The 15,997-nt window shown below is 40.9% G+C and overlaps 2 protein-coding genes across 11 annotated transcripts in view; one reads left to right on the top strand and one right to left on the bottom strand.

The window, feature by feature from the left end:
- Positions 1-508: 508 nt before the first annotated feature.
- Positions 509-7,038, bottom strand: LOC118417032. Of its 6 annotated transcripts, none has more exons than XM_035822387.1 (8): positions 6,981-7,038; positions 6,089-6,390; positions 5,321-5,452; positions 4,896-5,021; positions 4,385-4,502; positions 3,694-3,833; positions 1,948-2,101; positions 509-981 (listed from the first exon to the last, which is right to left on the bottom strand). In XM_035822387.1, exons 2-8 carry the CDS (start codon positions 6,260-6,262, stop codon positions 779-781), a joined length of 1,047 nt encoding a protein of 348 aa, XP_035678280.1. In that variant the 5' UTR covers positions 6,263-6,390; positions 6,981-7,038; the 3' UTR covers positions 509-778. The 6 variants fall into 6 exon arrangements, with proteins under 6 accessions (XP_035678280.1, XP_035678279.1, XP_035678277.1 ...); XM_035822386.1 differs by having other exon boundaries at positions 6,837-6,998; XM_035822384.1 differs by having other exon boundaries at positions 6,089-6,405; positions 6,750-6,991.
- A 15-nt stretch (positions 7,039-7,053) lies between these two features.
- LOC118417031 (membrane-bound transcription factor site-1 protease-like) overlaps positions 7,054-15,997 on the top strand; it is a 99,353-nt gene continuing 90,409 nt past the window's right edge. Inside the window, exons 1-2 of one of the 5 annotated variants that reach the window (XM_035822377.1) lie at positions 7,054-7,239; positions 14,074-14,731. In XM_035822377.1, coding sequence (XP_035678270.1) covers positions 14,527-14,731 — 205 coding nt within the window. In that variant the 5' untranslated portion in view covers positions 7,054-7,239; positions 14,074-14,526. Of the gene's footprint in view, positions 7,240-10,694; positions 10,846-11,511; positions 11,533-11,745; positions 11,844-14,073; positions 14,732-15,997 lie in introns of those variants that run through there. The other 4 variants (XM_035822382.1, XM_035822380.1, XM_035822381.1 and 1 more) reach the window with 4 other exon arrangements.

Here is a 15,997-nt window from a genome sequence, read left to right as displayed (position 1 = left end):
AACAAACACACGGACAAACTTGGATATGTTGAGAACCTCAGACTGCATGCCCATATCCAGTATTTTCTTGGGTTCTGTGGTGGATTTTTCTAGACTTGAAGGTGCGAGATGAGTGCTGCAGGCACAAGCTTTCTAACTTCTAACCCTCTGAAAGTTCCCTGCGTTTTAGAGAGGATTTCAAAGTAAAAAAAGGAGACTGTCAATAATAGAGTCAAGGGAGGATGCATTGATCATTCTTGTTGGGTACCTCTAATTGTGTGTGAAAGGGTTTGTCCAACCCCCCTGCCAACAGGCATGGGATGTCTTAACCAACACATAATAAAAAGTGGTACAAATTAGACAAGTAAAAATGGCTACCTGTTCAGTACAATTTAATTTAAGAATATAAACAAGCATTTACAATAGTAACGAGTTTGAAGATCTCAAGTTCCTATATGACTTAATTGTATTATGCAAGTAAAAAATGTTTAATTATGACAGCAACGCAAGAAAGACCAAAAACGAACCCATGAACTGTCATATCTGCAATGGCTCCATCTTCCCACTCCCTTCCTACCACTCTACTGACATTGGATAAATATCAAGTAACTTACATGCACACAAGAAGATAACAGACACACCAAAAACAAAGCTTCTGTACAAGTTAATGTAACCAGGTAAAAAATACCAAAATGCATCCCTGTGATGCAAATGTTAAATGACCCAAATTATGGGTCAACAATTAATATAATGTAAAAATTGTTTCAAATTGTTCTTTCCACCAATGGCAGGCAGCGTCTCATGCTCTAATTTGCATCTGCTTTAGTGCGAGCCCGGGAGAGTCCAACATTTCCAAATATTCGGGGGTGTCCCTCTTCATGAAGAGAGTGATGCCGGACCTGTATGCTGCTGGGATTCTGACGTGAGTTCTGGTCATCTGAGCTGGCTGGATGTCTCCCTTGTAGGCCAGTAAGGTCTCCATCATCATCTCCATACATTGTTCTACAAAGGAGAAAAGGGAAAACATGACATACATGTAGAATGGGATAGCAAATAGTGTAATCTACTAATGTGTAACACCTTTTTTATGCGGCAGATATGACAGAACGAAAATGAGGTCAATGGGGCAAACAAACGTTATTAAGAGTTACTCATAGAATCAGCTCCCACTCAGTTTTTCTCCCAAACTACACTTAGCTTCTAAATATAAGATCAAATAATAAATATTGTAAGACTAGTGATATGCACAGAAATGAGGTAGCAATTTAGAGTAGCATAGAGATGCAAAATAAAAACACAATAAATTATAATGCTAATATTTGATGGGCATCCAGCCATTCTCTGATTGGTCAATTTTCTAACTGCCATGCTATCATTGGTTGAACTCCTAGTTATGATGAACAAGCTTCTGTTTGACACATTGTCCTCGTTTTTGATCTATCATGTCTGCACGTCTGCCACTTAAAAAGGTGTACTGCATTTCATTACAAGTCATTGAAAGGTACAGTAATGTTACCTGCCACCTGCATGACCAGAGTTTACATGTCGTCTGAAGACAGGATTATAAAATGCCAGTGGGAGTCAGATACTCTGCCAATAGATACCTTTGTAGAAAAATTGGACCATTGTTTTGGGTATCGGCCATTCAAAAGTTTTCACAATTAGGTCCAGTTTCAGGTCAGGACCAGGACCAGTCCTCTGGACCTGAATCTTACCTGTACCCCAGAAGTTTCTGAACCAGTACCCATTCCAAGTGCTAGTTACCTGATATTCAGAAAATGAGCCTGCAAAAAGCCAATCCGCTTGACAAAAGCAGCTGGAGATCAGCAATCACATCTGAATGACAACTTGCAATGTCCAACCCTTGTAAGACAGGGAACGATGGATGCTAAACCTGATAGTGAGTGAGACTTCCTATTCTTAAAGAGGATTGAACACATGTACAATTTGAAAGTACAGTAGTGTTACCTGCCACCCGCATGTCCTGCCACCTGTTGCTCCACCTGGGGTCCCCGCCCCTCTCTAGCAGGTTCAGGTCAGCTCCGCTACACCTAGTCACCACGTCAGCCTGACGGATCAGCAGCACCGACTCACTGCAGATGTGATGATGAAACAACTCCAGCTGGACGGAAGGAAGGAGTGAATGAGTGAGTCTGGTCACCACATCTGCCTGACGGATCAGCAGCACCGACTCACTACAGATGTGATGCTGGAACAGCTCCAGCTGGATGGAAGGAAGGAAGGAAGGAAGGAATGAGTGAATGGGTGAGTCTGGTCACCACGTCGGCCTGATGTATTAGCAGCACCGACTCACTACATATGTGGTACTGGAACAGCTCCAGCTGTCTGGAAGGAAGGAATGAATGAGTGAATGGGTGACTCAGGTTGGCTCCGCTGCACCTGGTCACCACGTCTGCCTGCTGGATCAGCAGCACAGACTCAATACAGATGTGATGCTGGAACAGCTCCAGCTGGATGGAAGGAATGAAGGAATGAATGAGTGAGTGAATGAGTGAGTCTGGTCACCACGTCCGCCTGACAGATCAGCAGCACGGACTCACTGCAGATGTGATGATGGAACAGCTTCAGCTGGATGGAAGGAAAGAAGGAAGGAATGAGTGAATGAGTGAGTCAGGTCGGCTCCGCTACACCTGGTCACCACGTCGGCCTGGCGGATCAGCAGCACAGACTCACTACAGATGTGATACTGGAACAGCTCCAGCTGGATGGAGGGAAGGAAGGAATGCATGAGTGAATGAGTGAGTCTGGTCACCACGTCTGCCTGACGGATCAGCAGCACAGACTCACTACAGATGTGATACTGGAACAGCTCCAGCTGGATGGAGGGAAGGAAGGAATGCATGAGTGAATGAGTGAGTCTGGTCACCACGTCTGCCTGACGGATCAGCAGCACAGACTCACTACAGATGTGATACTGGAACAGCTTCAGCTGGATGGAAGGAAAGAAGGAATGAATGAGTGAATGAGTGGTTCAGGTCGGCTCCGCTGCACCTGGTCACCACATCTGCCTGCCGGATCAGCAGCACAGACTCACTACAGATGTGGTGATGAAACAGCTCCAGCTGGATGGAAGGAAGGAAGGAAGGAAGGAATGAGTGAATGAGTGAGTCTGGTTACCACGTCCGCCTGACGAATCAGCAGCACCGACTCACTACAGATGTGGTGCTGGAACAGCTCCAGCTGAAAGGCAAGGGGTGAACAAGAACACAGCTCACTTCATTCAGGATTGTAGCATCCCTAGGCCTGTTCTCCATTCATTTGACCTGAAAAAAATTTGCTTCCGGTAACCAGACCAACGTCTTTAATCTAAAAGAAATATGTATTATTGTGGAATGTAATCAAGAACTGGTTTATTCAGCATCATCGGTACTTGTTCTTGTTGTAACCCTTGTAGTGCCTAGTGGCACATGGGTCCTTGCTGCTTCTGTAGCAGGGTATATTTTTTACAGGGAGGGGGTGCTAGCTCTTCCCCTTTAAACATGCTCAAACTTAAACACAGGACCCCCATTTTACTTCCCCCATGGAGATGACCTGAACAAGGGTCACCAAGTTACCAACTAACTGGAACCAGGAGCTCAATTGTGAAAGCCTGAGCCACAGGGGCATCCTTTGTCATCGGTAGTACAGCGACCAGGGTACTAGCACTTTGATATCACCAGTTGAAAGTAGTTGGTAGTTTCAATACAACTGTACCTTTTCTGTGATGAGAGGATTGACCATGTGGACACCCTCTGGGCCAATCCCAAAAATCATCTGGTGATGCCAGGCATCTGGGATAGGCTCGCCTAGGGGGACGCCCTGCTGCATGTTCATAGTGGCAATGGGCACTGCACCTAGAATAAACATTGCAAAATGGTCTCATCACGAACAGCTGATGTGTTACGCTGAAGGGCGATTATACCGGCTATATAGATTCAGATACAGACACAAAGTAAAATGGTTTGTATTTGGTAGGTCACAGGTAAATTGACTACCAACCGAGTCATACCAAAGACAGACACACAAACCAATGCTACTGAACTCAAAACATAGCAGAATTACATTGAGCAGGGCTATAAAGAGCAGGTTTTATACCCAAACTATTGATACTAGTATATGTAGAGGACAAAATGAATAAATAGATAAATACTAGATAAGGCAAGTTTTAGATACTCCAATAGGGGACAGAAGTAAGGCCAATGTTAAGATTTGCTCATCAATGTCACTGACGAAAAGTAGTGGATGCTACCTGAAACATCTGACCGTTTTGAAAATCATTTCCAGTTGCTTGAATAACTGCTACCTGATGTATCTTTTTATGTTATGTTATGATATGTTATGAATATCAACTTAATAACATCAATCTCTTTGTCATACACAAATGTATAAAAACAGAACACCAAACCTTTTTCCATCCAGTGCCCAAGCCACTGCACCAGATTCACCTCTCTGTCTGGATGGAAGTCAAAAAACCTCCCTACGACTCTGCTATCAGTAACAGCTGACATTCCCTTTATCAAGTCCTGAACAAAATCAAAATGGAGATGTTACAAGTTTCAAGCAAACAAGGCAAACAATATGATGTCCTGCAATGGTATGTAGTCACAATGATTATGCACTGTTTGGTTTGGTTTGGTTTGAGTCAGATTTGATGCTAATCATCAAGAGGATGCATTTAGAAAGCCAATATGCAAGATTCTAAACTTAAACTGGCTGCAAATGTTCAATCATCATGCTCAAATTGTCCAAGGACCAAGAAAATAAGTTGATGTGCCCTGAAAACTTTTTCCACTCAGTAGTTAGGTCCCAATGTCCATTGACAAGTGGCACTAATAAGTATAATGCTTCCATAATGATCCTATGGTTCTCATAAAAATAAAAACAAAAACAAATTTGCAACCTGAGTGATGCCATACCTGGTGCACAGTGCCAGCCACACTTCTTGAGAAGAGGTACTGTGGGAGGGGGGCCTCCTCCTCTCTTAGGCGAGTGTCAACAGCCTGGTCTACAACATCAGGGTTACATGGGATGCCAAGCGCTGACTGAAGTAGAAAAATATGAAAAGAATTGATTGTATATGACCCTGCATTCCATGATTTTGGTTGAAAAAGTACTTAAATTATGCAAATTAGTATTTTGCATATTCAGCACCTTATCATTATTGGACTGCACGTTACCTTAAGAGATCGAGGGATCGGGTGTGTCCAACGCGCCATGTACACGTAGATGATGATGTCCTCTCAGATGGGACAAAGGATAGTGAGCAAGTGTGTGTTTCCATTGTTGATTGACACAATAGCTGACATTTACAGTGTGGCTTGTTCTAAACCTGAGAACTCACCAACACATTAATGACTGCAGTGGCTCCACATGCAGAGACTCCTATCTGTTCCACTTGGTGCTGCAGCGCTTCTTCCAGGGTCCAGATCATCACACTGTTGTGGGAGGGGGGTATGCATCTTGCCAACGGATCCTGCAAGGTGCCAAGCCATGAATGTTCAGCAAATCAAACAATCATTGTATTATTCGCATCCTCCTATGGTTTTATCATCATTAGGCAATCCGTTCTATGCTGATAGGAACTGTCTAAACCTAAGAATTCCCCTTGTCATATTGTGGAGTAAATATCATGACAAGGACGTGTTCTCCAATGCAACTCCTGACTTGACTCGACTTTGCCGAAATGTTCATAGAGAAAAATAAGGTTTTACCCCTACTAGTACTACTTATCAGAAAACCCTAACAACCTAGTACCCTGAGTATCCTAGCACAGGGCTGTCCCCAGCAATACATGCTTATTTTATATGCTTATAAGACTGGGTGCCAGCCTTTTTAGCTTTAGTATTCTCTCTGTCGGTCCTACTTCAAAAAGGACTGGACCTGCACATATACAGAGAGCGTGTAGGAGAGCTATTAGAGCTGGCGCCTAGGCTGATACAGGCTTGTGCTGCAAAAAGTAACTATGATGCACTGAACAACTTCTTTTTCTATCCAATAGGGCGGCGTGTTATAACTCAGGGTAGTTAACTGGTTGTACAAATGAACAAAATCTAAACAATCACATATATTTTGCATTTCAATGTCTGTCCAAATAAACAATCCATCCGACCTCTTCCTCACTCTTGGTCTCCTCCAGAGGCTTTATGGCAGTTCTTGAGTCTGTTTCATTTATGTTCACATCTTCAGTTGGGACAATTGCAAGTTCTTCCAAACAGTCCTCAAAGTCCTCCTCACCCTCCGAAGGACTGTCCATTAAGCTGTTTGCTGGAAGACTAGTCGCCATACTTCTACACAGAATGTGTCAGGTACAGTCGGGATCTGTTGGAGTGATGATGGCTGTTTCTTCATGTGCAAAGATCAGTGGGAAGGCTGTCCTCCTCTGCAGGCTCTCATATGTCTGTGTGATCCTATCTGTTGGAGCAAGGACTTGGTTGGAGCAGCAAATTAAACAGTTAAAGTAAAGGGTGACATATTGAATATTCACATGGTTTTATGTTCACAGTTTTTGCTGTAACATTTTCACCACAAACTTAAAACCACAGCAAATTTTTTGTTCTGTATTATGTTAGTCTATCACTTTATTTCAACCCTACTGCGAAATTAAATCCCTGTGAACGTTAACGTTACCCCTCTTACAGTATATCTATTTATTTATTTATATCAAGGTATTTTGTGACATTAAGTATTCATATTTTGACATTCTAAAAACCTCATTCGTTCTCTCGGAGTTAGAAAACGCACATTGTTCATAATTCAATTGTAATACTCACATAAAAGCCAGATATGCAGCAGGGACCATTTGCTTCTACATGCCAATCACAGTGGGGAGGGGGGCGATTGGGTGGTGAAACTTATACCTTTATTTGTAGATCCTAGATGCCGTTTCGTAATAAAGTGCAACATCTACATTTGCGGATGCTCTTGAATCATCCAAATACTCAAACGAAATTGTAACGGGCTGTTGTAAACAATCACAAAACAAAGAAATCATGAAATTTTACAAGTTCCAGTCAGCTAGCAGACGCCACAGCCGTGCCTACAGGTCAAGGGTCAGTAATCAACCCCACAATGCATTTCTCAAGATGGCGTGTCAGAATTACTAGACTCCGTCCTTGCGAAAGATCAAGTTTATCACGTCTTTTTTACCTCTAAATAACAACTTTTCATCTCAATTATAACACCAGCGACAAGTGGACGCTTTTCTGAAGTAACCAGTCGGGTGTGCGATCATCTAAAGATGTGAAAAGTGGCGAAAATCCGGTAGGTTTGGGGAAAATTTTATGGAGGCTTTTGTTGCACATGGCTTGCAAAAATTTCCATAAACATCCGTATTGGAATATATAAACAAGCATCAGTACAGGAACATGTTGTGCTTTTATATAATTTGTTGTAACTTCTATGGTACAGTCTGTCTACATTGACTTGTTGATAATTGTGCGTGCCCGAACGATGTTTGGCGCAAAACTTAGCATGGTATACAGTAAATATTATGTAGAAACTTTTGACTCATTCTTTGTACTGATGGTAACGGTTATCATGTTTATCGGGATAATATGCAGCAGCAACGACTTTGTCTCTTCAACATCCGTCATTTTCATACGATGTCTGCTTTGAAATTTCAATTTAAGCCAAACATGCCCGCAGTAGATGTGTGAACAACTCACCTCACCTCACCTATCACTTGACCTTCTAGATGCAACTAACAACTCAAAACAACTAACGTTAAATTATAGGCTTCATATTAATTTTTATGGGCATATAATGATATACCCTGAAAGGGAACGGGTTTTCTGCGCGTGGAGAATTTGCGCGTGCGCGTGAAAAATTTGCGCGTGAAAAAATAAAGTTCCTGAAATATGTCAGAAAATGTGCAGCAAGGAATTCTAAGGCAGAAAAATTTGATCCTATGATATAATTTCCCATATGTAAGCAGAATTTTTGGTTTGAAGAAATCCTGATTTTTAGATCCCTTGGGAATAGGTTCATTTGCATATTTTGAACAATCCAAAATCCCATTAATTTCACAGAAATACATGGAAAACTTACTTGTATGAGGTTTTACATTGTAAAATGTTACAATTTGAGGTTTTTCTCCATTCTAGAAGCTTCATTTAATCTTTTTTGAAGCAAATTGTTTCACGCGCAGATTTCAAACTTTTTTGCGCGTGAAAACTTAACATTTGAAAATCACTTGAAAATCAATCAGATCGAGATTTTGTACCCTAGAATGCAACAATACAATACTTAATTCCATTCTGTGCCATCTTGTTTGAGCTTTTTAAGTTTAAAACTGCAAAAACTTTTTGAATCCCTTGGGAATCAGCTAATTTGCATATTGTCACGCGCAGATTTTTCACGCGCAAGTTTTCACGCGCACATTTTTCACGCGCACAAAACCCCAACCCCACTGAAATACACATTCATAGAAGTCAACGTGTATGATGATTGAAATCAATCGTATGTTATCACATGCACTTATATCCTTGGTATGAATCAATGTTGTTGCCCTTGTTTATGTCTATTTACTAGTATTTGGCTAGACTGTAGTAGACATAGTCTCTTGGTGCTGGGTTTCTCTTGGCTGAAATCAAATGTCATTCTTGGTTCCGAAAATAATTTTTTATCAGGTCTGTAGAATATAGGATATAGGAGAATTCTCTTTCACCAGTAGCTACTTACTAGTACTAGTACTTGGCTAATGTTTCAATGTCATTCTCAGAGGTGTTTATTCTTGGTGACGCTGTGCTTGAGTTTTGCTGAAACACGCCATGTCTGTGGGTACTTTCAATGTAACGGGAGAAGGCTAGGTACATCTGCTTTAAAGTTTCGATTTAAGTAATCAATTAATGTTTATGGAAATTTATTTCGTTGGACTTTGGACGTTGGAAGAGAGAGTTTTGCGTTGCTTTTAGTTTGCATAATTTTGAAACAACCATACTAGTACGGCCCATTGAACAAAATCATATACATGGAGTGACTGAAAACGAGTAAATAATCTAAATTCTAACATACAAAGATTAACTGATTGTATGTGCATACAGAATATCGAGTACGATAATGGACGCTGTGGAGCTTCCACCACCCAAAAATATATTACAGGTAAAACTATGGCTCATGATACGCATTTATCCATATAATTTTTTCTATTGTAACTTGGCTGCAAAATCAGTTCAATTTGTGCCTACCAAATTAGAAAGAAACCATGTACATGTACTTGAGTGATGAGACTGTGTCTGGTGGAACCATTTGAACTTGACATTGCGCAGGAAGTGGGCAGCAGCATGGGGCTGGTTTGTCTTTGACAGAAGTGTTTGTAATGTGGGGGACTTTGAAGTTAGATTGATATGAAGTGGTGGCTTTGTTATTCCTGATGGTTGCCTACTGTGTGTTTTGGCTGTGTCTCACGGAGCAGTTTGAAAACAGGGCACTGCAAACTTTGATTGGGAAGAGGTCTGTTTCTTTTTATTCTAGATTATATTGAGCATTGACTTTTTTGTCCATCTTGCTTGGCAGGTACATTGTAGATGCATTGTCCCAAAGTTGGCAAGATATTGTTCCCCATTTGATGTAACACGACCTGGTGCATGAATTTAGGGATTACTGTAACAGTTGAAATCATTGAGGGAGAGATGACATCAGTAATTTACAATAGCTTTTTTTAATCTTTCAATAATTTGTTGCCTGTTGAAAGAGCAGCTCTTCTTTGAGCCAAACTGGGTAAGATCTCTTTTATGTTAATTTAATTGTTTCAACCACAAACTTAAAACACTACAGAAACCACCATTCCTCCTCCTGTGAAATCATCTTCCTCCTCCCAAAAAAGGCAAAAGTTTAAAGTATAACATGCTACTAGATGGCTGGACAATAATAATTATGGTCTGATTCGTGAAAGCTCTACCTGGGATAATTGTTCCATGATTAGATCATCCAGGTGATATGATGATATTGGCATCTGTTCATCTGTTCAAGATGGAAGTATCCTAGTTATAAAATAATAACGATGTGGCAATAAGGTGACAGAATTTAACAATTTCATAATGAAAAACATGGTATCAAATGGCTATTATAGCCTTATAGCTTGCACAGCTCAATGAAGCGTTAAATTCAGCATTGACTTTCGATTACTTTTCTCATTCTGTGCTGAAACGGCCCATTGAACAACACCACTCAACGCTGGCTCTGCCATTTCTTAGACGATGATTCCCAAATAGAAGAAGGCAGGTTGTTATTAAGAATTTTATGAATATGGGATTTTCTTTATTAGAAAATAAACCTGAGGAAGGTCTATTACTAGGAAGCTAGGATGCAACCAAAAGTGGTTCCTTTAATTTACAAGGCAATACTGTTACTGTTAGGTTTGGAATTGTCAATACATTGCAGACATCTCAATAACTGTATTTGCTGCCCTCATATTTATTAAATCTACTCATGAAATGATATCATCTTCGTGCGTCCCAATAGAGAATGTTGTATGCCCTTCTAGAGTATCTATTTTGATTTCCCAAAATTCGTAGCTCAGCCCTCCAGCTGGGAAGATCCACGCTGTGATGTGGAAAATATCTGATGAGAAAAGGCACATGCTGTGCAGCTTGAGCAATGCTCCCCAAACCCCCATAGGTAGCCTCCTAGGTTCCCAGTCCCACCCACCACAGGCACAGACTGCCAAGGTTTCCCAGCTGGGGTCATGTGGAGGGGCCATGCAACAAGTCCTGCACTTCAGTGTCTCCATGTGGTTCACATTAACAGAAACCGGAGAGCACGGCCCCAAATGTGGCCGCACAATCCACCTATAAATTGGAAATATTTGGCGTGGTGGAAGGAGGAGAATCAAATTCTGGAAGGAGATATTTCTAATTCCCTCCAAAGGTAGGTCACCTTTTATCAGGAATTGTATGCAAACAGGGCTACAGCACATGTATAGTGTATACAGTATGTCTCTATACTGACTCTGACACGCTATGCTGCACTTTCACAAGCCATTATATTCATCCACATGAATGTGGGCTTGCACTGGAAGAAAAAGAAGGAGATATATATCAATAAACACTTTTATTTTCATGTAGAAATTGTGCTTCTTCAAGTTATTTCCAAAGGTTAAGCTTGTGTTGGTTTATCCACATGAATCTCCCCTGCTACCAAATGGTATGTGACATTTGTCAATCCCTGCATGTGAATTTTCCCTACCTCTGGGACCTTTGAATATTTGTACAAGGTAGAGCCAGTGTACTGTAAATGTGTCTCGATCTGCCTTTGGAAAATTATTTACAAGAATTCTTTTGCTTTCTGGTTATTGCTTGCAACTACAAATCAAATTAGATTCATAGACAAGACTTTGTAGATTTTTTTGGACGTTGTACAAGGTGGTTTTCTCATACAAGTCTAGCGATGATAGACTGGATTTCCTGCCTTGCAAACGTAAGTGGATTTACAGTGTGACCTTTTGTGAACAGAGAGTCTGCCTGCTTGGAGGAGTGTTTTGTGGAAGAAAGCTCTCTCTGAGCGAGGTTTATCGATAATAACCTTTTCTGGTAAAATGGCCCACTTTAATTCAAGGTGAGTCCAAGTTTTATCCTAGTTTTATCAGAACAGTAGTGTAACGTATTCAGTAGCATTATGGACCAGTAGAGCTCTTTACAAAATGGGCTGAAGGATTCCCTTGCACATCTGGAAGTCTTAGAGGCCTTTGGTGACCTCCAGGTCAATTTGAACCAATCACAGAATGCCAAGCTGGTTACAAGCAACATACCAAGTCAATGCACCATGGATAAAAGAATCCACATCAGGGCTACTGCTGAAGATGAAATAGATTATGGAGGGTTTGTAGATTCGGAGGCACCGAAGCAAGAGGAACGCATCACGATTCAGTGAGTGACCACCCACCGCATCTCAAAGGGTTTCAGTTAGCTCACGATTCCTACCTCTGCTCATGTGAGGCTCAGAGGCTCTAGTGCCCTGTGTCTGTCTTAAGATTACTTCTTTGGTAGTCAAATTAGATACTGCTGGATGGATATATTTAGGGCCATGACGTTTTTTTTGGGGGGGGGGGGGGGGCTAACAGGTAGTATAATAAATTTTGCTTTATAGCTGATCCCAGGAGCTGCAGGGTACTTCTGTATCCTGGTACTGTATTTATTTATTTGCAAGCTCAGGCCCAAAGGCTAATTGCATTTTTAGGAACGTACAAACACTTCAAGTGCATTTGTAACAATATAAATGTCTAGACTATAGATCTGAGGTTGTTATGCTAATTACTGAGGGGTTTGACTTCTTTGGAGGCAGCAGCTAATCATCATGAATTTTTGTGTCACATTGGGTGGGAATTGATTGTAAAAACTAATTGGAACTGAAATGTTTTGGTAATAATGTGTTGAATGATTTTTTGTGTAGTTCAGATAGAGGATGATATTTGTCTGTGATTGAGTATGAAAGATAATTTGTGTGTGTATGAAGTGTGTATTGATGTTGGTTTTCTCCAGGCCGTACTCTGAAACTTACCATCATTTTCATCATCATCATCATATTAAAACAGAAACAAACTAACAGAAATTAGCTAGGAAAGGAGTAAGCTAGGTATGGTTTTGTCCAATGTATGTTTAATAGTGCTGATGATAGAACCCTGATACACTTCCATATAACATACCCTTTTCAGGCCCCCAAAGAATAGCTGTAGACACAGTGTACATATCTATATACTGATAGCTCACTACAGGCTATACGTGTACATGAATGATGAATTGTGGTTTGTTCCAAAATGCTTGAAATGAAGGACTTTTTGTTTGTGTGGGAGGAAGAAAACAACGCTGATTTACAGTTACCTCCCTCCCTCTACTGGACCTCGTGCACTTCCAAAAGGGGGTGGAGGGCAACTGTAAACCAGTGTCATTACAAGCTAAAATGGATATGTGTGTTAAAAATTCCCTGTAAAGTATGCTAGAAGCTGTTAAAGTAAGTAAATGGTAGCCCGTCCAGTGTAACAACTCGACTAACAAGTCCATAAGTTCCATCCCTTATAACATTCCACAAATTCCTAAGAGGGTTTTGGTCATAGAAACAACCTCCAGCAGTTCTGATACTGTTTGAATTTGACTTAGATATTGTTTGTGCTTGACCACGGAAAGGTTTGTTGTTGGCAGAGAAGGAATTTTGTAATAGTTAAAATGTTTTAAATGCAAGGATGTGGGTTGTAGTACATGTTGTCATGTACACTGCTTTCATCAAATGCAAGAAGTGCAATTGGGGTCACACATCTTCTCTAGAAGTGTGTGGGGTTCTTTGTGGTCCACACTTGTAAAATGTTGATGCTTGAGGCTTATGCCTTTCCCACTGTGCCGCAGTCCAACCTTCATGAATGCCAGTACTGCCAACCCGTAATTGGATGTATATAAAAGTGGCGCTACTAAAATGCCATATACACTGGTGTCTAAAGAGGATAACAGTACATAAACTCTCGGGAATAAAATGTGGCATTTCTCCTTCCAAAAGGTCAACACTAACTAGTCCTGCTCCACTCCCATGGACTAATAGTTTGACCTATTGTAACCTGCGGTTCCTTTCATACACTTGTACGTGAAGACAGTCAAGTAAGATAAAGCGCCCAACCTTGGAAGTATGGAGTTTATTTTGATAGCTGAATAAGTTGTGACTTGTGAGGCTTCACTACAACTCGTTTTTCCAGCCAAGTGCACACTGTAATGGTCCGAGTCACAGGTTCTGAATTGTGACCATGCAGCTTTGTAGAATGGGGCAAATTCTTTGGATCCAGTGATTTCAGCCTCATTGAATCATTCGGCATGGCTGTTGCATATTGGCCCTTTTGGATGGGTATGTAAAGCTGGCAATAGTGCATGTGAAAGAACCCAGCACACTTACGGAAAAGAGTAGAGATAACTCAGTGTGCTTGGTTTAGAATGCAAGCCTTGGCAAGTCTTAGCATTACTACTACTTCACAAGTTAAAATTTATAAATGGAAATCCTTAGCAAGCAAAAAATGTCATAGCAGTTTAACACTAACAGTAACAGTCATTTAGTTGTATGTCACAGTTTGTTTTTCAGCATTGTCGTTCTTACTTTAATGTGTTTGTTTATTTGTTACAGGTGTGGAATCATGGTGCTCCCACAGTTTCGTACCAAGACACCCCTCCTAGGAACCGGATCACACGGAAGAAATAAGCACACCTGCACGTTTTGCTTCGGATGACTGTGAACCAAAGTTGCTTTATATACTCAACTGCTCACTCTCCAAATCTAGAGCATACCATCGTCAAAGTTTGCTACAAAACAATCCCTATAAAGTCTGTTTTTATTGAAAAAATATTGAAGAAGGATATTACTGTATTTGGCAGTGTTATTTTGCCCTATTGATTCTTTCATTTTGAATGATATAGGACAGGAGTGGTCCTAGTCAACCAAAGAAATCCAAGCAAATTATCGGCATATTTCTTCATATATGTCAGCTGTATAAAGACACAAAACAAATGAGCTGACCCTGTACGATATCGACTGTTGGACTGACCACCCGCGGGATCTGAAACGGACCGTTAGAGGAACATGAGTCGACTCTTTACCACGTGGCGGCTGGTGGTGCTGTCCTGGCTGCTGATTGGTCAGCAGGTGCAGATGACCAGTGACCGCCTGGTGCCGGTGACCGTGATGCCGGAGGTGCCGTTCCCGTTCATCCCGCCGCGGCAGTGCGGGAACGTGACGGCGCTGGAGAGGGTGGAGATAGGCTTCAAGACTGGGGTGGTGGAGCATGGTAGGTGTATTTCATTACTAAGGTACTGTACCAGGGTTCTAGGTAGCGTTCATCCTTCCATCCTTCAATGGAATTTTTTCAGCTTGGGACACACAAAAGTTTGCTTATTCCGTCCTCTGTGATGGACAAAAATTGGCATGAAAAAATTTTGCAAAGATCTTCAGATATTCAGCACGTATGCCATTGACCCAAGCTGAGTCTACTATACCTGCAAAATTTGCCACTCAAAATACAGAAAATGGCGTTTCAGAGGTTATTAGATTTCAAAATTTTCCCGCACCATAAGGCCACACCAATTTAATTCCTTGGTTCAGGGATTTTTTCATAAAAAATATGGAGCGAGAGGGCGAAATAAAAATGAAAATTGTAAAATGGTTGGGGTAAAAGTAACGACTAATCCAAAACATAAAGAAAAAAGTTTTCAGCTTGAAAAAAGTACAAAAACACTATTATTGTACAGTAACAGTACCTGTACCCACACTTTAAGGAGCTTATAATTGAATATAAAGGCCAATTTGCTACACCAGAAAGTTGGTGAATGGCTTCATTAATAATCATAATCATCTGGTGTATTTTGCCAGCCAGTAGGTACCCAAAGTGAGGGTGAAAATGATGGTGAAAATTTGCTGAGTGTTAATTTTTATTTTTATTTTTTTTTCCAAAAAATAGGAGCGAGCGAATCCGTGAACCAAGAAATTAAATTGGGGTGGCCTAACAGGTTGAATTTACAGTATGGTCTGTTTATACATGATGATACCAGTACTCCTAGAGTTGAACCCCAACAAGATATACATACTTCCACGTTTGTGTCTGTGTGTTTATTTAAAGTGTAACTGAAATGAAATCGTCTGTAGCATTTTCTACCAATAATGTAAAAATTTGATCTTTTCTGAAAAAGTCAATGCAAGTTTCAAATCAATTGTCCGTCCGGAAGTCCCTCAAACAGCGACATAAAAATGTGTACTTTGAGCTCTTTGCTGGAACTAATTAGGAACATGCCGTGACGTCATTTTAGTTAGTCCCTACTAGCTGGTATGGTTGACTAGGGGAATAATATACATTTGATAGACCCGTATCTTATAAAGAAAACATAATTCATTGACGAAACTCGGCACGACTAAAGAACACATACTTCACTTCACTTGAAGAGAATTTCGTTCGCATTCACGCCACTGAAATATATCTTAGAGGCACTTGAAGTTGATGCACGTACCAAGCGTGCGTAACGCAAGCGGGGAGAAAGTTCATTATTGTAGCGTGTGGAAT

The sequence above is a fragment of the Branchiostoma floridae genome, chromosome 6 (assembly GCF_000003815.2).
Source record: "Branchiostoma floridae strain S238N-H82 chromosome 6, Bfl_VNyyK, whole genome shotgun sequence".
Lineage (NCBI taxonomy): Eukaryota > Metazoa > Chordata > Leptocardii > Amphioxiformes > Branchiostomatidae > Branchiostoma > Branchiostoma floridae.
This window is presented reverse-complemented; position numbering and strand designations above follow the sequence as displayed.

Excerpts from the sequence above, each read along its gene's own strand:
- LOC118417032 (XM_035822387.1), bottom strand. The coding sequence starts at position 6,262 with ATGGCGACTAGTCTTCCAGCAAACAGCTTAATGGACAGTCCTTCGGAG. Across the intron at positions 5,453-6,088 it reads AGACCAAGAGTGAGGAAGAG|GATCCGTTGGCAAGATGCAT; the intron begins GTCGGATGGATT and ends GGCACCTTGCAG. Across the intron at positions 2,102-3,693 it reads ATCCTCTCATCACAGAAAAG|CTGGAGTTGTTTCATCATCA; the intron begins GTACAGTTGTAT and ends CCTTCCGTCCAG.